The 27,096-nt window shown below is 38.3% G+C and overlaps 1 protein-coding gene across 2 annotated transcripts in view; it reads left to right on the forward strand.

Annotated features, from left to right (window-relative positions):
• LRRC7 (leucine rich repeat containing 7) overlaps nt 1-27,096 on the forward strand; it is a 583,417-nt gene that overhangs the window by 491,738 nt on the left and 64,583 nt on the right. For both annotated transcript variants that reach the window (XM_016189360.2, XM_016189361.2), the window contains one exon: nt 698-817. In XM_016189360.2, the coding sequence (XP_016044846.2) occupies nt 698-817 (120 nt within the window). The remainder of the gene's footprint in view (nt 1-697; nt 818-27,096) is intronic.

The following is a 27,096-nucleotide window of genomic DNA, read 5'->3' on the forward strand; positions in this document are numbered from 1 at the left end:
AAAAGACATTTTTCTTGTCAAAAATAAACAATTAAAATTAAAATATATGTGGAGTTTAAACTTTAATGCATAAATTAATATGTGTTAATATGGAAAAGTTGGAAATCAAAGCAGTGATGACTTACTTCAGCATGAGTCTACCAGCACAATATTTTGTATGTTGTTTCAGTCAATCTGTAGGTAATGTCAATTTATCAAAGATCTTTTCACTACAGCAGTCTTTACACTATTTTGGATTAGTGCGAGGCATAATCTTCCAGAACCAATAAAGGCAAACAAATTTTGTCTTTAAAATATTAAAAATTATATATGATGTATTATCTGGTTTCAATATATAGTCTAAATGGTGAGAGCATACTAATTAAGCAAATTAAGTGAGTTTAAATGTTGTGGTTTTAACATTTGGTTAATTCTGCTTATTTTTATCCAGGCACTGAAAAATGTTTAAACTTTTCTTTAAATTGAAGTAAATAAATCTAAGATGGTAATATCTCCATCGAATTACTCTGTTTCCCCAAACTGTCAAGTTAGAATTCTTACTGAGTAAACAGTGTACAATAATACTTCCAGTTCAGAATATATGTCTTTCTGCCACTAATCAAAATTAATTTTACCATAACCATTAGGGACTCTTTTCAGAAAACAGTGGTAAAGTCCCATCATATCACTAAACAGTGCTATACCATTTTCGCAATAGACCCCGTCCCAGCAAAGCAACATTTTAGACAATGGACAAGAAGATGTATCTCCTAGTGGCCAATGGAATCCTTATCCTCTGGGGAGGCGGGATGTACCTCCGGACGCCATTACTAAAAAGGTAACCAATTTCAAATTAATGACACAGACTATGAATCTTGCCTATTTACTGTAACATGTTATTTATGCCTTGTGTCTTAACATCATTTATAACTTGGTGATAAATTTAGGCTAAAAGGGGCCAGACGGTGGCACACCTGGTTAAGGGCACACATTAGGATCTGTGTTCAAGCCCCTGGCTCCCCACCTGTGAGGGGGCGTGGGGTGGGAGAAGCTTCACCAGTGGTGAAGTAGGGCTGCAGGTGTCTCTCTGTCTCTTTCCCTATCTCTGCTTCTCCACTCAGTTTCTCTCTGTCTCGATCCAATAATAAAAATAAATACTTTTAAAATAACTGTTTAAAAAATAAATAAATTCAGGCTAAATATTATCCCATTAAAGGGAGATTCACTGAATGTAAGGGCAGTGAAAACAATGAAAAACAAATATTTACCAACATTAAGAGCCACTAATATACTTGTTTAAGCAATGTCCTTCTATCTTTCTGCAAAACAGTCACAGCTCATAGTCCTTTTTTTTTTTTCATAGTGCTTTCTACTACCCTTGAAGTGCAAGGACAGGGAGGTGTGTGACACACAGTTCTGACTCTCTCACCCTTACCGATAAAATCACATTTGACCACAAAGTGATTGTTTCACCATGTCATACCATCAATCCACTAATTCATTCAACAAATACTTAGTAATTATGTCTGTTCCAAGCAACACCCATATGTTTTGATGACTGTTGTACTCTAGAAAACAAAGATAAGATGGTATTTTCCCTTATGGACATTTAGTCTTATGAGGTAACTGATAAATCTCATTGAAATAATTCATGCCAAACCAAGGCATTCAAAAAGAAAGACTCAATCTGGGAGATTCTTACAACATATATGAGGGGTATGGAATTGTTATTCCAAGAATCTATTTTTAAAGCTACTATAAATCAATATGAAAAAATACACACAAAAATCATTAAAATCTAAAGGAATCAATGGCATAAACATTAAAACTAAAACTTTTTGTCAATGAAGGAAATGAAAAAATAATGGTATTTTGTATCTATGAGTATTGCAACAATTAACTCTGAAAAAAAGCTTTTTGCTAGTGTGACAATAGCAGAAAGTCTTATTTCTTTTGTGGGAATATAAGTAGAGTCACTTTGACAACATGTTATCTTATAAAGTTGAACATGCACGTACCTACAGTCCAACAATTTTCCTCTTTAGATATCATTCTCGTAAGATTTCTTTATTTTATTTTATTTATTCATTTTCACTTTTGTTGACCTTGTTGTTTTTATTGTTGTTGTAGTTATTGTTGTTGTTACTGATGTCATCGTTGTTGGATAGGACAGAGAGAAATGGAGAGAAGAGGGGAAGACAGAGACAGGGAGAGAAAGACAGACACCTGCAGACCTGCTTCACCGCCTGTGAAGCGACTCCCCTGCAGGTGGGGACTTGGGGGCTAGAACCAGGAGCCTAACACCGGTCCTTGTGCTTCGCGCCACCTGCGCTTAACCCACTGTGCTACCGCCCCACTCCCTCTCCTAAGATTTCTATACATACCAAGAAGGATAATTTTCCAGTGTTTATAACAGTAGAAAATTGGGAAAACCCAAATGTCTACCACAAGAAAATATGTAAATAAGTTTTATTATTCATACAAAGGAGTATGTTAGGGGGCCGGACAGTAGCGCAGCGGGTTAAGCACACATGGCGCTAAGTGAAAGGACCGGCATAAGGGATCCCAGTTCGAGCCCCCGGCTCACCATCTGCGGGGGTAGGGAGGGTGTCGCTTCACAAGCGGTGAAGCAGGTCTGCAGGTGTCTTTCTCTCCCTCTCTCTGTCTTCCCGTCCTCTCTCGGTTTCTCTCTGTCCTATCCAACAACGACGACAGCAATAACAACAAGGGCAACAAAAGGGAAAAAATAACCTCCAGGAGCAGTGGATCTGGGTGCAGGCACCAAACCTCAGCAATAACCCTTTAGGCAATATATATATGTTATAGCAATACATATTAATTAACCATAATTATGATAGTGTGTGTAAACTTAAAAATATAACTTAAGGAAAAATAAGTTCCTGAAGAGAGCACACATCAAAAATACCGTGGTTATAGATGTCAAAAATAAGCTAAACTAAAAAAAAAAAAAAACTTTGCTTAAGCATCTGGAAAGGACACATGTTTAATAATGGAGGCTGAAGAAGGGGAACCATAGAAAATCAGGCTGGTAGGGAGTCAGGCCATAGCGCAGCACAAAGCGCAAAGACCAGCTCAAGGATCCCAGTTCGAGCCCCAGGCTCCCCACCTGCAGGGGAGTCGCTTCACAGGCGGTGAAGCAGGTCTGCAGGTGTCTGTCTGTCTCTCTCCCTTTGTCTTCCCCTCTCTCCATTTCTCTCTGTCCTATCCAACAATGATGACATCAATAACAACAATAGTAACTACAACCATAAAACAACAAGGGCAACAAAAGGGAATACATAAATAAATATTAAAAAAAAAAAGAAAAATCAGGCTGGAAAGACAGGCGAAAGTCATATCACACTTGACTTAAATTCAGAAAAAAATGAGAAAGGAAGCACTGCCATGTCCATACAGGGAAAAGTCACAACCAAGTGCTCACGGCAAGACAACTCAGACGGCTTTTCAGAAAATGAGCTGTAGACAGTGGAGCCAGTTAGGAAGGATTTTGTTGTTGTTGTTGTTGTTTGTTTGTTTTGTTTTGTTTTATATTTTCTTGCTTTATTTTTCATTTCCTGAATTTTTTTTAAGATTTTATTAGTGACTTAAGATTGATTTACAAAATTCTAAGCTAACAGGTACAACTCCGCACCCTTCCCACCACCAGAGTTCTCTGTCCCCATTCCCTCCACGGGAAGCTACATATTTCTCCCAAAGTTGCAGGCATGGGTTGACTATTATTCTACAACTCTTTGTCTATATTTATATAGATTTGCCCTTTTATTCCACCCCCCATGGTTCTGCCTTCCCTTCCTTTCTAAGTCACGCCCGCACCTGTTAGCACCTGTTACTACTTGCAACTATCTTTCCTCTTTTCCTCTTCTCTCTCTGGGTTCTGATGGAGTTGGAATTCAGAGCCTTCTTCCACTCTTCCCCTAACATTTCTCCCTCACTGGGAGCATGGACAACATTTCTTTCGTGGGTGAAGAAGATGGGAGTTCTGGCTTCTGCAGCTGCTTCTCTACTTGACATGGACATTGGCAAGTCGATCCATACCCCCAGCCTGTGTTAAGAAATTTCTGTTATCATTATGATGAGAACAGAGGGAGAGGATATCCCCCTCTTTTTTTTTTTTTTTAATTTCTGATATAAACAGAGACAAATACTAGAGGAGGAAGGGAAGAGACAGAGAGACACCTGTAACATTGCTCCATAGCTTCTGAAGCTTCCCCACAGCAGGGTGGACCAGGAGCTTGAACCCTGCTTCCCATGCATAGCAGGCAGTGTGATTTACTGATGACACCATTGCCTGGCATCTTCTACTTGCTTTAGAAATTCCATACAATGCTACGCTGATTAAACACTGTCCATGTAATTAATCTTATTAGAGGCTGAAATAATTTTTAATCTCAGTGAAAACATTACTAGGTGTGTGTGTGTAGTTAAACATGAAACCATACAGCTAGCATGTCTTTAAAATTCTAGCATGTCTTCCATGTGTAAGCTCAGTTGAATTTTTTTCCTATCATAATTAATATTTTCTGATTATCCTCTGCTACAGAAATTTTGCCTAAAATCTTAAATTTTAGAACCTGTGCACAGATGTGTCTTCTTACTACCTCAGCATAGAAACAATAAAGAAAGCTTTAAATATTCAAATTTAGTTTTTATTACACTAGTAAGATATATCATTTCAAGATTCTGTAAGAATCAACCTAAGGAAATTAAAATGATAATGAAGAGTGTTAGTCTAGAGTAGGATTTACTGAAATAAATGTACTAATTGCCAGACTTTTTAGGGGATTTATGTTTTGTTCTACAATGGATGTTTTTAAGGTTAATGTCACGTTTGCACTTGTCATGAAGTAAGTAGTCAATAGGCTAGTTAGTATAGCAGTGGAAAATCAGAAACTGAAGTAAGCTGAACACTCAAAAGAGCTTAAGTGTTGCTGCATTTTAAAGAAGTAGTGATTATCTCACAGCAGGCCAGATCAAATAGTGCCAAAGAGTTTTGGAAAAGCTAAATCATATTAACATTCCAAAGATATAAGAATTGCTTCGTCAACAAGCTTGAGGGCTAAAATACTTCTAATGTTAGAAAAGTCTACTTTGTGGAGTTTGACTGGAATCATTTTAGTTAAAATGATTTGAAAAGCAAATGAGTAATTGGAAATCTAAATAAAAGTTGTATGTGCTTTTAAAAAGGGAGAGATTAAGTGGTAAAGACATATTAGCTAGTATTCTATTTTAATCTAGTGATATTTCTTTGCATGTAAAGATACAAAAAAATCTAACAAATTCAAGGTTCATATTCTAAGATATGTGACTGCTGAATCCTGAGTTTTGTTAGTGGTGTACAAATAGCAGAAAGTTTTAAAACTATCATTCTCAAAACAAACAAACAAAAAAGCCTGGAGAATTACTCTAGAACAAATGAGAGTTACCTGATTGGAGAAGAGGAGCTTGAATTCCAGGCAGTAATATTTGAGCATTTTAAGAACTGCTATTAAAGCCATTTGCAGTGATGGATGGCAACAGTGCTTTCAGGATATCTGTATTTTAAAACATTAGCAGGTCAGTGCTTTCACTGCTGCAGTGTTTGATGATGCCGGGCACCGTGCTGAGATTAGGAAGAAAGTACTGTGTTGCTTCACTGCGTTTCTTCCTGACAATTAAGTATCTGTGGTCAACATTTATTTTCACCCGCTATGTATAAGAGAAGAAACTAAGTTAAAAGGGGCTCAGGCACTTAAGTTGACATTGTCCGTTATAAGTTATACACTGTACTCTGATTTGGTAGACAAGTTATTTATCATGGGAGACGTCATACCCTGATTTAGTGGAATCTTCCGTAAGAGTGAATAGAAGACTGTTTTTTCCTGTGATTCTTAAACAACACTCTTTTAAACACCTTGCAAGTTTTAAGCAGGATAAACATTTCTAAAGAGATAGTTAAATAGAAGAATACCTTAAAGAACATGTTAAAATACTGCCGCAACGTGGCAGTGAGTAGGCTCGCTTGGCCAGAACAAAACAAATGAAATTTAGGATACTTCCCTTCCAAAAGAGGTAACCAGGAAAATTGAAAGCTCTAGTGGTAGTAAGTCTGCAATACGATCTAATATTTAAAGACAACTCACTAGGGAACTCAGGCTGTAGCACAGCAGGTGGCGCAAAGCTCAAAAACCTTCCTAAGGATCCCAGTTAGGTTCAAGACCCTGGCTCCCCACCTGAGGGGAGTCACTTCACAAGCGGTGAAGCAGTTCTGCAGGTGTTTGTCTTCTCTCCCCCTCTCTGTCTTTCCCTCCTGTCTCTATTTCTTTCTGTCCTATCTAACAACAACGATATCATTAGCAACAACAATAATAACTACAATAAAACAAGGGCAACATAAGGGTATAAATAAATATTAAAAAATAAATACATGGGGAGTCGGGCGGTAGCGCAGCAGGTTAAGCACACCTGGTGCAAAGCAAAAGGACCAGCATAAGGATCCTGGTTCAAGCCCTGGCTCCCCACATGCAGGGAAGTCGCTTCACAGGCAGTGAAGCAGGTCTGCAGGTGTCTATCTTTCTCTCCCCCCTCTGTCTTCCCCATCTCTCTCAATTTCTCTCTGTCCTATCCAACAACAATGACATCAAAAGCATTACAACAATAAAAAAATAAAAATTAATTAATTAATTTTTTAGAAAGAACGCACTCAAAAATCATTTTTAGCACTGGTGACTCTTCCTCCCCCCGCCCCGTGTCTTTATTCTAGGCCACGTTATTTTTGACTTATTCTAATAACTTTCCAGTTCACGTGATAAAAACGGGTGTTAAAGGTCAATATCAGGATGCACACAGCTAATGTGAAATTTATAAAAATGTAGCTGATTTAATCTTGGCTCACAAACCTGATATTTATGCTGAATTAGCCCCAAGATTTTCTCATATCTGTCAGAAACCATTAAAAAGCTTTAGGACTGCCAGATGCTTGCTATGGTTAAGACATGCCCAAGAGTTCAATCGAAATAAATGAACGAAATATAAAACGGGAGTAGGGGGCGGGGGAGGGGCAAAGGCAGGGAGATAGCTCGATAAAGCACAGACTTTTCTGTGCCTGAGGTATGGAGCCCACGGCCACCCCGTAAGAGTGTCTGCATAGATGAGAAGCATCGCATGTGGTAAAGAGGAGCTAGTGTCTCCTTATCTCTGTTTCTTTCTCCTTCTCTGTCTGGCACGGCCTTGAAAAAAGAAAATCCGGGAGTCCGGCGGTAGCGCAGCGGGTTAAGCGCACCTAGCTCAAAGCACAACGACAGGCATGAGGATCCTGGTTCGAGCCCCCCCACTGCCCACTTGCAGGGGAGTCGCTTCACAGGTGGTGAAGCAGGTCTGCAGGTGTCTATCTTTCTCTCCCTCTCTCTGTCTTCCCCTCCTCTCTCCATTTCTCTCTGTCCTATCCAACAACAACAATAATAATAATTACAACAATAAAACAAGGGCAACAAAGGGGAATGAAAGAAAGAGAGAAAATAACCCTGTTAGCCAAATAAATTCAAATATAATGAAAGAAAAAAATAAATCATGTTGGTTATTTTCTCTGCTTCTGACTTCAAATACTTTATGTTGTTTTCATATTATTTTTTATTTGTTATTAATAGTATGTTGCAAGATCGTAAGGTTACACTATCTAATTCCACACCACACCCCTGACCAAAGTTCTGTATCCGCTCCTTCCACCTCCCAAGATAACCACCACAGTCTCACAGTTTGCTTGCTTCTTCTGTTTTGTTTGGATTTTTTTTTTTGACAAGTTCTTGTAAATCAGATCTCTAGACCCGCATATAAGTGAAGCTATCTGGTCTTTCATCTCTTTACTTATTTCATTAAACATAATCTCCAGTTCTACCCATTTTGTCCCAAAGGACACAGTCTCATCTCTTTTGACTGCAGAGTAGTACTCCATGGAGTATGTAGCCCATAACTTCTTAGCCAGTCATCTGATGATATGCATTTAGGTTGATTCCAATGCTAGAAGAAGAAGTGATGATCAAGAATGCAGCTATGAACATAGAGGTGTGTCTGTCCTTTCAAATTGGTGTTTTCATGTCCTTTGCATATATACCTAAGAGAAGGTATTTCCATTTTTACATGTCTAAGGACTCTCCATACTGTTTTCCAAAGGGACTACACCACTTTGCATTCCTAAAAACAGTATAATACAATTCTCTTTTTTTTCTCCACATCCTCACCAAAACTTATCATTTCCAGTTTTGTTAACATAGGTCATTCTCATAGGTGAAAGGTGGTTTTTCTTATTATGGTTTTAATTTACATTTTTCTAATGGTAAGTTAAGTGGAGAGAGCATTTCGTCATGTCTGTGGGCTAGCTACATTTTCTTTAGAAAACTCTCAGATCTTTTGTCCATTTTTTAAAATTTATTTCTTTATTGGGGAATTAATGTTTTACATTCAACAGTAAATACAATAGTTTCCACATGCATAACATTCCCCAGTTTCCCATTTAACAATACAACCCCCACTATGTCATTTATCATCCTTCATGGACCTGTATTCTCCCCACCCACCCACCCCAGAGTCTTTTACTTTGGTGCAATACACCAATTCCATTTCAGGTTCTACTTGTGTTTTCGTTTCTGATCTTGTTTTTCAACTTCTGCCTGAGAGTGAGATCATCCCATATTCATCCTTCTGTTTCTGACTTATTTCACATAACATGAATTTTTCAAGGTCCATCCAAGATCAGTTGAAAACAGTGAAGTCCCCATTTTTTACAGCTGAGTAGTATTCCATTGTGTATATAAACCACAACTTGCTCAGCCACTCATCTGTTGTTGGACACCTGGGTTGCTTCCAGGTTTTGGCTATTACAAATTGTGCTGCCAAGAACATATGTGTACACAGATCTTTTTGGATGGGTGTGTTGGGTTCCTTAGGATCTATCCCCAGGAGAGGAATTACAGGGTCATAGGGCATTTTGTCCATTTTTTATTTGAGGCAGTTGTTTTTGTTATTTTTATTGTGAGTCATATGATTTCTTTATGGATGTTTGATATCAATCTCTTGTCAAGTGTGTTATGTACAAATATCTTTTCTTGTTATTCATTTTAATTTTATTAGTGCCTTAATATTGACCTACAAAATTATAAGCTAACAGGGGTATAACTTTGCACCACCCCACCACCAGAGTTCTATGTCCCCATCCCCTTCATTGAAAGCTACAGTGATTCTCCCAAGGTCACAAGTACAGGTTGACTATTATTTCTACAACTATCTATCTATATTTATATATTTTCCCCATTTTTTTATCCTACTATGTTAGTGAATTTATTGATTTCTAGTAGTCTTTTATAGAGTGTGGGGTTCTCTCAATATATTATCATGTCATCTGAAAATAGTGATAGTTTAATTCTTCTTTTCCAGCTTGGATTCTTTAATATATCTTTCTTTTATGATTGTGTTGAATAGGAGTGGTAAGAATGGACATTCTTCTCTACCTCCAGACTAGAAATGCTTTCAGCTTTTTCCCCATTGAGTATGCTGATAGCTGTAAGATTGTCGTATGTGACCTCTATTATGTTGAGAAATTTCCATTCTGGTCCCAATTTCATAGGGGTGTTAATCTTTTTTTTTGTATTATCTTTTTTATTTATTGGATAGAGACAGCCAGAAATCGAGAGGGAATCGTGTGATAGGGAGATGGATAGAGAGACACCTGCAACACTGCTCCACCCCTCGCAAAGCCTTCCCCCTGCAGGTGGGGACTGGGGACTCAAACCTGATTCCTTGTGAGTGGTAACACATGTGCTCAACCAGGTGCACCACCACCTGGCCCCAGGGGTATTTATCTTAAATGAATGTTAGCTCCTGTCAGATGTCTTTTCATTGACTATTGAAATGATCATATGATTTTTATATTTCTTTTTGTTAATATGGCATATTACATTAATTGATTTGCATATGTTTAACCAACATCCCTGCATCCCTGGGATGAACCTACTGGATCGTGGTGGAATCTGCCAAGATTTTCTTGAGGATCTTTGCATCCGTGGTCAGTAGAGAATAGATCTATACTTTTCTCTTTTTTTTTACAGTCTTTTCCTATGTTGGTGATCAGGGTAATATTGGCCACTTCTGTTTTTGGAAGACTTTAAAGAGCATATGTGTTAGTTCTTCCTTGAATGTCCCACAGAATTTGTTGATATAGGGCAGGAGGAATTACATAATGGATACACCAAAGACTGTCATGTTTGAGGCTTGAGGCTCTGAAATCCCAGGTTCAATCCTCACCGCCACCATAAGCCAGAGATAAGTAGTGCTCTGCTGTGTTCTGTCTCTCTCTCATTAAAATAAAATAAATATGTCAATAGGATATTTTAAAAGAAGTCACTGGTATAGCCATCTGGACCTGATCTTTTACTTTGAAAAAACTGTGTTTACTGTTTCAATTTCTGCAGTAATGATTTCCTATTAACTGTATCTTCTTCCTCTTGTGTAAGTCTGGGCAGGCAGTCTGACTCTATGTCCATTTCATGTAAATTGCCCAATTTATTTGCATAGAAATTGCCCATAATTCCCCACCTGCAGGGGGAAAACTTCACAAGTGGTGAAGCAGGGCTGCAGGTGTCTCTCAGTCTTGTTCTCTGTCTTCCCCTCCCATCTCAGTTTCTCTCTGTCTCTATCCAGTAATAAATAAAAAATAAAATAAATATGAAATTGCCCATAAGATATTCATATGATGCTTCGTATCTCTCCAACATCAATTGTAATTTCGATTCCCTCAGTTCTCTGATTTTTTTTATCGTAGCTTTCTCTTTTTTCATAGTGAGTTTACCCAGTGGTTTATCTGTTTTATTTATCCTTTATTAAGAAATAGCTCTTGGTTTTTGTTTGTTTTGTTTTAATTTTATTAGTGATTTAATACTGATTTACAAAATTACATGTCAGCAGGGGTATTATAATTCCACATTGTTCCCACCACCAGAGTTCTGAATCTTGTCTCCCCACTGCAAGCCTCCACAGTTCCCTTCAGGTTGTAGACATGGGCCAATCATAATCTCTACTACTATCTGTCTACATTTGTACATAATTGTCCTTCTCTTCCAGGTCCCTTCCTCTCTTCCCCTCCAAGCCACTTATAACATCATTACTGCCTCCAAATATCCCTCCCTCCTTCCTCCTCTCTGTCCAGGTCCTGATGGGGCCAGAGTTCAGAGCCCTCTTATGCTCTCCCTCCTATCTCTTCTTCCCCTCTGAGAGTATGGATCAAGGTTGTTGTTGGGGTGCAGAAGGTAGGAGTTCTGGCTTCGGTTAATTGCTTCCCTGTTGGACATGAGCATTAGCAGGTTGATCCATACCCCCAGCCTGAAACAGCTCTTATTTTCATTCATCTTTTGAAATGTCTTTTGGCTTTCATTTCCTTAATTTCTGCTCTGATTTGAACTATTTTCTATTCCTATTGACTTCTGAGTCTCTTTGTTGCCTCCTTCCTAGCTGGTTCAGTTGTAATGTTAGTTTATTTGAGATCTCTCTTCTTTATCCGTATGGGCCTGTCTTGCTATGAACTTCCCATTTAGAACTGTTTGTGCCACATCATATAGGATGTGGTAACTGTTCTCCTCTTTTTTTTTTTTTCATCTAGGACTTCATTTAAGCTCATTATTTCTTGCTAAGTTTCTGGCCCAGTAATCTGTCTCTTGCTATATATGGTGTGTTAAAATCTCCTACTGTATTTTTATGGATGTCACCCTTGAAGTCAGTTAGTGTTTGTTTTATTTATTTTTTTTTTAAGTTTCTTTATTGGGGAATTAATGTTTTGCATTCGACAGTAAATACAATAGTTAGTACATGCATAACATTTCTCAGCTTTCCATATAAAAATACAACCCCCACTAGGTCCTCTGTCATTCTTTTTTGGACCTGTACTCTCCCCTCCCCCTCCCCCACCCCAGAGTCTTTTACTTTGGTGCAATACGCCAATTCCAGTTCAGGTTCTACTTGTGTTTTCTCTTCTGATCTTGTTTTTCAACTTCTGTCTGAGAGTGAGATCATCCTATATTCATCCTTCTGTTTCTGACTTATTTCATTTAACATGATTTCATCAAGCTCCATCCAAGATGGGTTGAAAACAGTTAAGTCACCATTTTTAATAGCTGAGTAATATTCCATTGTGTATATACCTCTACTTGCTCAGCCACTCATCTGTTGTTGGACACCTGGGTTGCTTCCAGGTTTTGGCTATTACAAATTGTGCTTCTATGAACATAGGTGTACACAGATCTTTTTGGATGGGTGTTTTTTGGTTCCTTAGGATATATCCCCAGGAGAGGAATTGCAGGGTCATAGGGCAAGTCCATTTCTAGCCTTCTGAGAGTTCTCCAGACTGTTCTCCACAGGGGTTGGACCAATTGACATTCCCACCAGCAATGCAGGAGGGTTCCTTTGTCCCCACAACCTCTCCAGCATTAGTTGTGGTTACCTTTTCTGATGTATGACATTCTCAGTGGAGTGAAGTGGTATCTCATGGTTGTCTTTATTTGCATTTCTAGTGTTTGTTTTATATATTTGGGCACATCTGTCTTGGGAGCACATGCACTAGCTTATGTTTTTCATTGCCTTGTTGGCCTGGAAGTCTATTTTATTTGATAGTAAAATAACAGATGACAGTTCCTCCAACTTTGTCTACTTTATTGGCTAGGAAAACCTTGATCCAGCCTGAGACTTTGAGTCTCTGCTGGTCTTACTTTTAGATTTATGTTTCCTAAAGACTGGATTGGTGTATCTTCGCTTTGATCTAGTCACTCACTTTGTGTCTTTTGATTTTTGTTGTTTTTTGTTTGTTTGTTTTTAATTATTACTAGCTAGGATAGAGAGGAGTTGAGAAGGGAGAGGGAAATAGAGAGTAAAAAGAGAGGCACCTGCAGACCTGTTCCACTGCTCAGGAAGTACCCCCCTCCCAAACACCCCACAGATAAGGAGTAGTGGCTTGAACCCAGGTCCTAGCATGTAATAACATGTGCATTCAGTTACATTCACCACAGCTTAGCTCCTCTGTGTCTTTCATAGGTGAATTTAGGTCATCCACATTTAGGGTTATTATTAATATAAAAGGCTTACATATAGATATTCTGATTTTTTTTAATTTTAGGTTGTTTTGTATTTTTGTTATCTTTTTCTGCTTGCTCCTCTGACGTTTTGTGTGGCTGAGTTTCTATAATAGTTTTCTCATTGACTTTATTCATACTTTCTATGGATTTTTTATTTATTTATTTTACCAGAGCGCTTCTCAGCTCTAGTTTATGGTGGTGAAAGGGATGAACCTGAGACTTTGGAGCCTCAGGCATGAGAGTTTCTTTGCAGAACCATTATGCTATCTACCCCTGCCCCCTTCTATGGATTTTGCTCCATATATTGTTTTGTAGTTACCATGAATGTTTTATCTGACTCATTACTTTCACAACACTTTTTGGAGCTGGTCTTATCTAACATTTAATTAAACTGTTATGTTCATTTTTTTTTTCTCCTTTCTCCTATCTCATTGTTCTTTCCATTGTTGTTATTGTGTTGTCAGTTCTATTCTACTATTGATCATCTCACTGATAGTTTGAGTTCCTTTGTTTCTTTTTATCTTTCAATAGACTCCTTTCAATAGTTCTTGTAAGACTGAACTGGTGGTGGCAAAATCCTTTAGTTTCTTTGGGCTTGAAAAGACTTATTTCTTCCTCATATTTGAAAGATAATTTTGAGGGACAGAGTCTTCATGGCTGCCAATTCTTGTTTGTTGTTAGTACATTAGAGAATGTTGTTTCACTCATTCTTTTATTCTAGAGGTTTTTTTTTTTCTTGTTTTTTTTTTATTTTTTATTTAAGAAAGTATTAATTAACAAAACCATAGGGTAGGAGGGGTACAACTCCACACAATTCCCACCACCCCATCTCCATTTCCCACCCCCTCCCCTGATAGCTTTCCCATTCTCTTTCCCTCTGGGAACATGGACCCAGGGTCATTGTGGGTTGCAGAAGGTACAAGGTCTGGCTTCTGTAATTGCTTCCCCGCTGAACATGGGCGTTGACTGGTCAGTCCATACTCCCAGTCTGCCTCTCTCTTTCCCTAGTAGGGTGGGTCTCTGGGGAAGTGGAGCTCCAGGACACATGGGTGGGGTCTTCAGTCCAGGGAAGCCTGGCCGGCATCCTGATGACATCTGGAACCTGGTGACTGAAAAGAGAGTTAACATACGAAGCCAAACAAATTGTTGAGCAATCATGGACCCAAAGCTTGGAATAGTGGAGAGGAAGTGTTAGGGGGGTACTTACTGCAAACTCTAGTGTACTTCTGCTTTCAGGTATATATTTTGCAGTAGTTTACAGATACGTGTGAACATATGCTCTCTCTCATAGAAACTGGTGTATGTATATCTAGGTTTTGGGACTTTGTTAGAAAGTGAACCACCTGAGATAAAATTAGAGTATACTATGAAAGGAAAGGTCTCACCCGAGTAATGAAGTTGAAGGGTTGTCATTCCACACGTGAAGTCTCTGGACACAGTCTGAAGTGAAGCATGTTGAGGTGGCAATTGTTGTGTTGGTTAGGTTGTGATCGGCGGATGCAATATTATTTGATATGGATTGGGAGAGGCATATGGGAAAGTGGGCCCTATCCAATGGTTCCAGGTCTGGGGGAAGTAGAGGCTCTATAGTGGAGATGTGAGGTTCCTGCTGTCTTAGGGTTCAAAAAGACAATCGATAGTTAATGTTATCATCACATTATTTGGTAATTGGGTTAACTTTGAAAAGTCCTTTTGTTAGGGTTTGCTGTCCAGTACCCAGTATCTTGTATATAGCTGTGCTATTGGTTGCTTCTGATCTACTTGGTCTAGGCTTTTGAGAGAGTCTGCATATCAATTACACAGCCTATATATTGAAAAGATTCAGTTTGTGTTTTGAAAAACTTCGAGATGTACAATTAATTTTCCCCCTCTCGTATTAATTAACTAGTGATTTATATGACTACATTTTACTAGGAGTGTACATAAACACCATTCCAACCACCAAAAGACTGTGACCCATCCCTCCCACCCACTCCCATCCCCCACTGGCCCAGGAAGCTGCATGTCTACCCCTCACCACAGGGTTTTTACTTTGGTGCCCAACTTACAATTTGATCAGGTCCTGCTTTTAGTTTCCCTTTCAGATCTCCTTAGTCAACTTCTGTTGATGAGTGGTATCATCCCATACTCATCTTTATCTTTCTGACTTAGCTCACTTAACATAATTCCTTCTAGCTCTGTCCAAGATGAGTCAGAGAAGGTGGGTTCATTGTTCTTGATAGCTGCATAGTATTCCATTGTGTATATATACCACAGCTTTCTCAGCCACTCATCTGTTGTTGGGCACCTGGGTTGCTTCCAGGTTTTAGCTATTTAGCTATTCTAGAGTTTTTGATGAGAAATCTGATGAAAACTGATAGCCTTAATTTCATGTGTCACTTGCCTCTCCTGAGCAGCATACAATTATTTTTACCTTAAGTCTTAATAGTTTTACAATGATGTGTCTTGGTGACAGACACTTCAGATTCAGAAATTTAGGTGTTCTCTTAGCCTCTTAGATGTCTACATTCTGAATATTTCTCAAGACTGGAAAATTTCTGCTATGATTTCTTTGAATATGCTCTCTGCTCCCTTCTCCCTCACTTGTCCCAATGACAGTCCAAGAAATATTCTTTCTACTAGAGTTGTCTGTTTCACAAAGAGTTGCCTCATTTTTTTCTAAACCTTTCTTCTCCTTCATCTTTGAATTCTCAAAATATGGTTACTGTGTATTCTGGCCCTAGTATTTTCTCCTCTCTTTCATGGACTCTACTTCCTAGACTTATCTAAGTCTGATATGCCCTCAAAATATCCACAACTAACAGTTCTATTTGAAATTTTTCTTCCATGTATTCTTCTCCTTTTCTTTTTTCTTTTTTTTTTTTTAAATATTTTATTTATTTATGAGAAAGACAGAGGGAGAGAGAAAGAACCAGACATCACTCTGGCACACATGCTGCCGGGGATCAAAGTCGGGATCTCATGCTTGAGAGTCCAAAGCTTTATCACTGCGCCACCTCCCGGACCACTTCTTCTCCTTTTCTAAGGGAGTCTCTCAAGTCCTTCCTCTACCTTAAATTGAGATTCTTAAATTGTCATCACAGTGAGTTATCTAAATTCTTTCTCTGATATGTCCTCCAGTTTTGTATACTCCTGGAGTTACTCTGTAGTCATTCTTTCTGTGAATTACTATTGTGTAGTCAGCAGATTGTGCTATTGCTATGGTGCTATATCTCCTTTCTGTTTGCATATTGTGGGGAAAGAATTGTGGAGGCATAACCAGTGAGATAATTTGACTATACTGATACCTGAGAGGCACAGGGCCTACACCCAAGACTTCTGTAAACTACTTGTGTAGAAGTTGGTGCTCTGCTCTGCTCTGCTCTGCTTTGCCTGTAAACTTGAAGAGTATCGGCCACTTTCTGAGGCACAGTTTCCCTCAAATCTCCCTTGGGATGGGGACATACTGCATAACTTCACTATCAGTTCTCAGTTGAGTTATTTTTCTGCCACACTGGTGTTTTATAGAAAGTCAGTATTTGATTCCCCAGAGTTCAGGGGTTAACTGCCCCAAAATTCTTAGCTCTACCATGGTACTGTGCTCTCCTGTGTAGTCACCAAGATGGCAACAGCCTCTGGCAAGCATGCTATCTTACATTCTTTTTTCCACCCACCAGTAACACATATGTACTGACCTCTAGCTATGTATTTTCTCCAGAAGTCTCAGATATTGTTTAATGAAATTTGTGTATTCTTTTCTTGAATTACTAGTTGTGTAAGAGCTACTACATAGCTGCTACTACTCAATAACCATTCCCCCAGAAATTCCTACTTATGATTTTTTTAATTCTTGAATTTGTCATTCTTTCTAGTATAATTTTTTAATATATACACACACACAGGTAAAATTTAAAATATCTTTTGATAGTCTTAAGTAATTTTGCTCTTGAATATATAACTAAGCCACTGAGTTTTAAAACAACTGGATCAGGGACCGGGCAGTGGTGCAGATGATTAAGTGAACATATTACAGTATGTGAGGATCTAGGTTCAAGCCCCTGGTCCCGAGTTACAGGGGGGAAGCTTCAAGAGGGGGGAAGCTTCGTGAGTGGTAAAGCAGAGGTGCAGGTGTCTCTCAGTCTCTCTCTTTTCCCCTCTCCTCTCAATTTTTGTCTGTCTCTATCAAGTAATTAAGTTAAAGTATAAAAGATTTTAAAAATAGGGAGTTGAGTGGTAGCACAGCAGGTTAAGTGCACATGGCACAAAGCACAAGGACTGGCAGAAGGATCCCAGTTAGAGCCCCCAGCTCCCCACCTGCAGGGGAGTCGCTTCACAGGCGGTGAAGCAAGTCTGCAGGTGTCTATCTTTCTCTCCCCCTCTCTGTCTTCCCCTCCTCTCTCCATTTCTCTCTCCAACAATGACGACATTAGTAACAACAATAATCATAACTACAACAACAATAAAAAGAACCAAGGGTAACAAAAGGGAAAATAAATAAATAAATAAGTAAATAAAACATATTATAGGGGGCCAGGTGGTGGCGTACTTGATTAAATGCTCACATTACAGTGTGCAAAGATCCAAGTTCAAGCCCCTGAGCCTCACCTGCAGGGGGAAAGCTTCATGAGTGGTGAAGCAGTGTTGCAGGTATCTCTCTGTCTCCCTATTTCTCCCTTCCCTCTTAGTTTCTCTCTGTCTCTATCCAATAGTGAATAAATAAAAATATCTTTAAAAAAACATTACTGTCAGCAATACATACATGTATGTGCACATATGTATATATATATAAACGTATAAATACACATGGAACTGAGTTAAAAGTCACTACAATTCCTAGGTTTTGTTTGTAAGTTAACTGAGACTGGCTGAGCTACACGCTGTTGGAATCCCTTAAAGAAAAGGCAAGAAAATGGTGGGTATGGCTCACTTACAAAGAAGTAGAGGAAAGTCTGGAACAGGTAAAAGAGAAGAGGGTTTAAGTACTGAAGAAAATTAGGAAGGATGGGAGATAGCTTAATGATTGTTCAAAGAGCCTCTCCTGACAGGGGCTCAAAGCCCCATGTTCTATCAGTCACACTACCATAAGCCAGAGCCAAGCTGTGCTGTGGTAAAAAAAATAAAATAAATAGGGAGTCAGGCGGTAGCACAGCGGGTTAAGCGCACGTGGCGCAAAGCGCAAGGACCAGTGTAAGGATCCTGGTTCGAGTCCCTGGCTCCCCACCCGCAGGGGAGTCGCTTCACAGGCAGTGAAGCAGGTCTGCAGGTATCTTTTTATCCACCTTTCTGTCTTTCCCTCCTCTCTCCATTTCTCTCTGTCCTATCCAACAAGGATGACATCAGTAACAACAACAATAAAACAAAGGCAACAACATGGAAAATAAATAAATATAAAAAATATATAAAGAATAAATAAATATAAATAAATAAATAATAGGAATGGTTTTAGCTACAAGAGAGCAAATCAAGATTTAAGAAGCAAGTATGAAACCATCTGGGTGAACTTTACATTTAAGAGATAGGAAGCAGAAATAGAAATATTTCTTATTCCATCAACATCAAAGCTAATACTTTCTGAGGGCTGGAAAGAGAGTTAAGATCTTGCTAAAGACTTGCAACTCCAGTTTGAGTCTCAACACCATAAGAGAGATGCTATGGAGAGAAGAATCCTTTACTTCTGTGATGTCTGTCCCCTTCTCTGTCTCTTTCACAGTCTATCTTTCTTTCTGAATGAAGGAGGAAAAAAAATGAACCCAGATCAGTGAAATCACACATGTACACTGCATGAGCACTGGTTCCAGAAGGAAACTTAAAAAACTTACATATTTTTGCCTGTTTTGATGTATAGTAAAGTTGAAGTTTAAAAAATAAGTATGAAACTAGAAATTGCTCATGTTGTTATTAAAGTCTCCTTTGTGAAGAAGGATCCTGCCAGGTAGAGAAGGTGTGTCCTGAGGCATTGTACTTCCTTCCTGTCAAAACCAAGGACATTATACAGTATGCACTGAAGAAGCCCAAGAGTGATGTTGTGATCCCATCAACCCTTCGGCCATTGTGAGCTCTGTCACAGCAAATAATACCAAGATCAATCCCAGCTCCCCCTTCTGCATTTCTCTTGCCTGTGGCTCATTTTCCCCTCGTGGGAGCAATTTTACATTATCCAGAGGAAATTTTTTCTTCTGTAGACTGAGTTACCACTGACACTCAAAAACATTGAAATCCTTTATATAAAATCAACATAGAGTAATTTTTCTAAACATTGTTCTAAACACTGGGGGAAAGATCTTTCTGAGTCTATCTATTGGTAGATGAATATTCTTCCTTTCCTCATCCCTGCTCCTCATCATCTACCTCAAGGCAGAGTCTGTATTGAGCACTCTCAAGATAGCATCGATCTCCTTGTCAATGGCAAAATCCACTGAGGCTGCTAAACTGAAAACAGAGGTAACTATCAAATAATCAAATAAATATGTTCACTGTCAATGAGCCCTGCTCAGAAATGGGGAAATGAGTCATAAAGGGAAAGACTGATAAAACAGTAGAATTTTATATTTTATTACAAAGGGAAAAAATGGAGGAGGCCTGGCAGTGGCACACACAGTTAAGTGCACATAATACTAAGCACAAGGACCCACTCAAGGACCTGGGTTCGAACCCCAGCTCCCCACCTGCAGCAGGGATGCTTCACAAGTGGTGTGAAGCAGATCTGCGGGTGTCTGTCTTTGTCTGTCCCTCTCAGTATCTCCCCTGCCCTCGCATTTTCTGTCTTATCAAATAGAAAAGGAAAAGGAAAAATGACCACCAGGAATATTAGATTTGTAATGCCTGCACTGAGCTCTAGCAATAAGCACAGAAGTAGGGAGAAAAGAGAGAAAGAAAGAAAAAAAGAAAGAAAGAGAAGAAGGAAGGAAGAAAAAGAGAGAAAGGGAGGGAGAGAGGGAGAGTAAGGAAGGGAGAAAGGAGAAAAATAAAAAAATAGGGTATAATTTCTAGTCTCCAAAGAGACATTTCTTACAAATAATACAGCCTTCAATTCTTTCCCTTTTTTGCAGAACCAGGATCTCACACTTGCATGATTTCATCACTGTGACCTAAGTTTTTCACTCAGAGAGAAGGATAGGGCAAGAGGGAGAGACACCACAACACCAGAGCTTCTCAAAGTGCCTTGGGGTTCCTATGTGGTGTCAGGCTCAGATCTGAGCTATGCACTTGGCAAGGCACGTACTCTACGTAATGAGTTATGATCCTGCCCCAGAGATAGAGACTTTCTCTTGATTAAAAGTTTCACTTTTCAAGGACATAAGTTTAAAACAGAACTTGGTATAGTGGCAAGACACCAAACACAATCAAACAAAAAGAGCTTCAAGTGGGTTGGGAAGCTGGCTGAGCAGGTAGAGCACAGGACTTGCGTATTCCTAGTGGAGTTTCTAATCCTAGCATCACAGAGCTGTGCTCTAGTCTTAGTCTTTCTCTCTTCTCTTCCTCTCTCATAAAACAAATATATGAACCTTATTAAACAAAAAAAAAAGCGAGGAGGAGAAGAAGTTCTATATTAGGACTTTGCAAATGATTCTCTTTACATATCACTATGCAATTCTAAAGCAAAAACTGTCAAAGCAAGAGTACCATGTCCTGTAAAATGAAAAAAAAAATCATGAAAATGAAAGATTCTGGGCTAGTGAAATAGCTCACTTAGATAGTGTTCAAGTATGAGTTCCACTGCACTGGAGGAAACTTTAGTTTGTGGTCTCTTTCAGTCTCTCTCTTAGCCTATCTACCTCCCTATCTCTAGCAGAAAAGAAAAGAAGAGGAGAGAAAAGAGAGAAGAGAAAAGAAAAGGAAAGAAGTTTTCAGAAGCAGTTCCTCTGTAATAGCAATAGTCCTTAGTAATAACAGCTCTATCAAGGAGTGTTTGAAGAAAGCAATGAAATAATTTTCTCTATTTAGTGATACATTTCAAATATTTGTTAATATGAACAATTAAAATGAGTTTTAATTAATTGATTTTAGCATTATTTTATTGATATACATTTTAAATTTATTTCTATAATAAGTTAGTTCATAAAGTAATGCAAATTGGTTATGACAACATAAATGGGAAAAAATCTTTAACTTCAGGAAAAATGACAATTGAACAAAATATTATTAGTTTCATTTTTTACATTAACTTTTTTACTTACTACAACATGAATTATTTAAATCACAGAGCACAATCCCTTATTTCTTAATACTGGTGCAGCATATACAACTATCTTCAGCAATGAAGAACATCACTGTCATAAAATCAGGAGATAGTTTTCAGCCAGACTGACTAGATTATTTCATTAATAAGGTTACAAACCTAAAGAATGTCTATCAAATAGCTGTTAGCCAGAGGTATAAAATAAAAAGGCTTTCAGATAATCAGAGCAATGGAAAATGTAGCATATTCAAGCCCCATCTGCTATCCATTCTTGGCATGTATGCACCTTTAACAAAAAAAATGCCACTTTCATGCCTGAGGCTCTGAGGTCCAGGTTCAGTCCCTAGCACCACCATATGCCAGACCTGAGCAGAGCGCTGATCTTTCTCTTTGTATCTCTCATTAAAGTAAATAAATAAAATGTTTTTTTAATGAAAAATGCCACTACTCAGGATGTGGCAGGCCCAGGTTTGATGTGTGAGTTTGGTTTTGTCCCCTGACACTGTATATGACAGAGTAATGCTATTTTCTACCTGTCTCTGTCTCTCATAAAAAAAAAAAAAACGACTATTTTACTTTAGACAACAGATAGAACAATAACATTTATTCTATCAGCACTTCAGAAGAAACCGAAAAAGGAGAAAGAATTCAATGCATTAAGTTGTCCATAATTGCATATGTAATTTGAAACCCTACTACAAATTGACGAAGTAGCAATAGTCGAAGAGCATTGCCAATAGACTATGTATGTCAAAAGGCTAGGACTCCATTTCTGGTCACTTGGCTTTTATCTGGCTCACCTACCTCACTACCTTTAACTTCTTTTTTTTTATTTTTTAAATATTTATTTTATTTATTTATTCCCTTTTGTTGCCCTTGTTGTTTTATTGTTGTAGTTATTATTGTTGTTGTCGTTGTTGGATAGGACAGAGAGAAATGGAGAGGGGAGGGGGAAGACAGAGAGGAGGAGAGAAAGATAGACACCTGCAGACCTGCTTCACCGCCTGTGAAGCGACTCCCCTGCAGGTGGGGAGCCGGGGTTCGAACCAGAATCCTTATGCTGGTCCTTGTGCTTTGTGCCACCTGCGCTTAGCCCGCTGCACTACAGCCCGACTCCCACCTTTAACTTCTTAGATATGTTAAGGGTGAATGAGATGATTGTCAGACTATTGTTGTTGTTATTGTTAACATTCTCCTTTTTATTTTATTTGGGGAAGATGTAAGTCAGAATCATAAAAAAAATGGTTTTGAAAGTGTAGATCAAACTCAAAAAAGCATATTTTTTTCTATTATGGATCCTCCATTGTTTTTCCATTTTATTTAATAATCTCCAATGCTACAGCTATGTTTGATAGTTGGCATTTAATCACAGAAGAATGTGCTTCAGAAGATTCTTTAAACCAGAAATAACAGCCTTGCACACACATCAGTCAACTGCTACCCAGAGGCAGATGCACTGAAGGAGAAGACCCTCTTGTCTCACCTTTTTAATCTGTCCATATGAGGCATTGGAGTATACCACCAGTATTTGCCTCTAGAGTTTTTATAAGAGTGAATAGTTTGCATTCCTTCCGCAAATACTGTACTGTGCCAACAAAATGCAATGTCACCAAATCCCCAGGGCAGAAGAAAAAACAACATCCTGTCCCCTCTCTTTCGAGCTTCAGAGCTCTGCTTATATTCATGCATTTTTGTTCTCTTGTGCAAAACAGGAGAGCTTGGGTTTCTACCATCAAGACGATCCTGACTGTAAAGAAAACGAGAAAAAAAAATTAGTAGTTTGGTTGTCAAAGCGATAAAACAACATGCCCAATGTATATACGCTATATGTACAACCCAAACACTATACTAAAAGCTTTGACTAATTCCAGTAGCCTAGTGGGACAAGAAGCTAGGAAGGGAGGAATACAGGACAGAAGCTCAGCATTTTCTCGTTCTGACACATTGTATCTCAGCTCTCAGACTCAACAATCACACAAAAAAAACAGTGTTGCAATAGTAAATTATCTTTAATATCAAGAATATAATGGCTATGTATCTAGCTAATATTTTCTGCCACAACTTACCTTTATTGCTTCTGTTGTATTTTTGAAAGAAAAACAAAAAGAAATCTGTCACCAGTATAATGTTTAAAAAGAACTTTTGTTTCATCAACTTGCTCTTGATCCTGTATAAGTAAAAGATTTTTTTATATTCCTAAGCATGCTTTTTAGCCAGCCCTGAAATTTCTTTAACTTGGAAAATGTATGGTTACTTAGGATACCTTTGTGAATTTTCAGAAAGAAGAGAATCAGAAGCTGTGAGAATAACTGAATCCTTCCATCGTACTGACTTGACTTCATTTCATTTATTTTGCTTCTCAGCAGTTCAGCTCATCAGACTGATATTTTCTAGGATTTCCAACACCCCATTCATGTGTGAGACTATCCCACAAAATAACTGAAATAACCAGTTCCCACAAAATAACTGAGGTTCTGTCCCAGAACCACTTGTGAAAGTGGTAAAACTGGACTGAATGCTGAAACAAGTCCTGCCAAATTATAATTAACACCAATTTATAAAACTAAGAAATGCACCAAACAGCACACACACAAACACAAAACTATTTTCTTACTTCTTAAGAGCCTGTCTTTCTTATTTTGTCAGAAGTATAAAAGAAACTGAACCATTACTTTTTTTAATGTTTTTATTTATTATTGGATAGAGACAGAGAAATTGAGAAGGGAGGAGGAGATAGACAGAGAGACACCTGCAGCACTGCTTCACCACTTGTGCAGCTTTCCCCCTGCAGGTGGGGACCAGGGGTTTAAACATTGAACACAATAATGTGTCTTGGTGTGGGACTATTTGGCTTAGTCTACTTGGGATTTCTCTCTGCTTCTTAAACATTTACATCTTGACCATATCCGGTATTTGTAAAATTTTCCACAATTATTTATTTGAATAGGGTTTCTGATCCCCTTCTTTTCTCCTCTTTTTCTGAGACCCCTATAATTCTGATATCTGCTTTTCTAATGGAGTCTTCAAGCCCTTAAAGAGTTACTTCATTTTTCCTAAACCTTTTTTATCCTTCTACTTTGAAGTCAGAGTGTCGTCATTTTGTCTTCTATTCCTAATATTCTCTCTTCTGCATTGGTAAACTTACTTCCTTGACATGCTCCTTGAGACTAGAATGCATTCAAAGTGCCCTTCATACTTGGTAGCTCTATTTTCATGTTTTCCATTTTCCCATCAAGTAAATCTTTGAAGTCATGGTTTATTTCTTAATCTATTTCTCCACATTATAATGAGAGCTTTTTATTTCTTCAAATTTCTCAACAATGTATTTCCTAAATTCTTTCTCTGATAGTTTCTGTGAATCTGCATCATTAAGTTTCTGGCCATCTTGTTCTTGGTCTACAAGTGGCACTCAGTTCTGTCTTGCAAGTGAGTTGTGGGACAAGAAAGCAGTCTGGAAGGGGCTGGTGGTGGCGCATCTGGTGGAGCACACATATTGCAGTGTACTAGGACCAGGATCCAAGCCCCATTCCCTACCTACAGGGGAAAAGCTTTGTGAGTGGTGAGGCAGCACTGCAGGTGTGTTTCTTTCTCTCCCCCTCTCTCTCACCTACCCTCTCAATTTCTGGCTATCTCTATCCAATAAATAAAGATAAGAAGAAGAGGAAAAAAGAGAATGAGGAGAAGGAGTTTGGCAGAAGTGATATAACATTATGGCATCTGATGCCCTTTAATCAGAATCCCATTTGCAGCCTGACATCATTCATCAGGGTCTTACTATAATATCCCAGACACCTTAGGGCATAGCTGACATCCTTTCATCTGAAAAATGTCTCTTATTCTCTTTCATTGCTATAAGACATATTTAATCATGCTTATCAAGTTTGGATTGGCAGCACATTTCTTTCAGTTCTTTAAAAATGTCCTGCTTTTTTCTTTTTCCCTATGGTTTTAAAGAAGCATTCTTGAAAACTGACTTTCCTTACACGTAAGATGTGACTTTTCTGGCTGCTTTTAATATTTCTCTATGTCTTTAGTTTTAAGAATTTTGATTATGATATTTTGGTTATGACATAGGGATGTAGGATTATTTCTACTTCATAAATAGGCATATTTTTATTTTGGCAATTTCAGAATTTTTCAGCCACTATTTTATCTCTTAATTTTTCAGCACTACTCTCATTTTCCTCTCCTTTTGAAAACATGATACTTTAAGTATTGCTTCTGAGACTGTTGTTCTTTTTTCCCCTTATGTTCAGATTAGATGATTCTATTTACTATATTCCGATTATGATTTCTTTCTTCTGCTGATGACATTCTAACATTCACTTAATTTCTTTGGTTATTGTATTTTCCAACTCTAAAACTCCAATTTGTTTCTTCTTGACATCTTTTTTTTTTCAGTGTCATTTAATAGCATCTTCTTTGTCTTTGCCAAGCCTTTGTATTCCTTCATATTCTCCACTTATTCTCATTATCATTAAAACAACTTTTTTTTTTTGACACCAGGGTTATTGCTGGGGCTCAGTGCCTGCACCATGAATCCATTGCTCCTAGAGGCCATTTTCCCCCTTTTGTTGCCCTTGTTGTTGTAGCCTCCTTGTGGTTATTATTGTTGTTGATGATGTCATTCATTGTTGGATAGGACAGAGAGAAATGGAGGGGGGGATACAGAGAGGGTGAGAGGAAGATAGATACCTGAAGACCTGCTTCACCACCTGTGAAGTGATTCCTCTGCAGGTGGGGAGCTGGAGGCTCGAACCGGGATCCTTATGCTGGTCCTTGCTCTTTGTGCCACATGCGCTTAACCCGCTGTGCTACCACCCAAACCCCTAAAACATCTCTTAAAGGATTCCTTAAAATATTTTCATATATGAGAGTCAGGCGGTAGCACAGCGGATTAAGCGCATATTGTGCAAAGCACAAAGACCAGCGTAAGGATCCCGGTTCAAGCCCCTGGCTCCCTACCTGCAGGGGAGTCACTTCACAGGTAGTGAAGTAGGAAAAAAAAAAAAGGAAAAAAAATTTTCATATAGCTCTAACATCTACCAAAGATGGCATTTATGATCATGGTTTTTGTTTGTTTGTTTGTTTTTTCATTCAATGTGAGATCTTCCAGGTTCTTTATATGGTTGAATCTTAACATTTTTATAATATGCTCTTAAAATTTAAACTCTTATTTTTACTACCAGAACTATATTTGGGGTTTGGTGCCTGCAGAACTCTGCTGCTCCTGATAGCCAATTTTAATTTCTTCCAGACTGAGGATCAGTGATGAAGAGATACAGAGAGGGATGTAGAGACAGAGAGAAAGAGACACATGATTTGAAGTATCACAACCCAGTTTTGAGCCTTGGTTACCTCTGCATCAGGGGAGGTTTCAGTGCTGAGCTGTCTTCCCTTCTCTGTTTTCTCTCTCTCTGAAAAAGTTGACATGAAGCAGTGAAGTCAGGTCATGACAAAAAAAAATTTTTTAATTGGTGTCTCTAAGTGTTTTGTTCTGTTTTTCAAAATTTTCTTATACTTAATTAAGCATAATATTCACTGTTTTAGCTGTTCTTAACAGACAGAATCAAAAAAGGTATGACTACCCCATATACTTAGAACATAAAGTTCTACCTACATAGTAATTTTAAGAGACACTGCAGAATTTTTACTGTGAATTGGGAGGGATAGGACTACTTAGTTTTCTTGTTCATATGTGACTGAAGCTGACTCATTTAAATCAAAACTGCTGATTCCTTGAGATAATTTACTGAATTATTCACTCTAGATGATTCTGTGGTATTGACACTGTGTCCAAATATTTTTAGAACTCCTTTGGACAAAATTTTTAGAGAATGAATTGGGTTG

The sequence above is a fragment of the Erinaceus europaeus genome, chromosome 13 (genome assembly GCF_950295315.1).
Source record: "Erinaceus europaeus chromosome 13, mEriEur2.1, whole genome shotgun sequence".
In the NCBI taxonomy this organism is placed as follows: Eukaryota; Metazoa; Chordata; class Mammalia; order Eulipotyphla; family Erinaceidae; genus Erinaceus; species Erinaceus europaeus.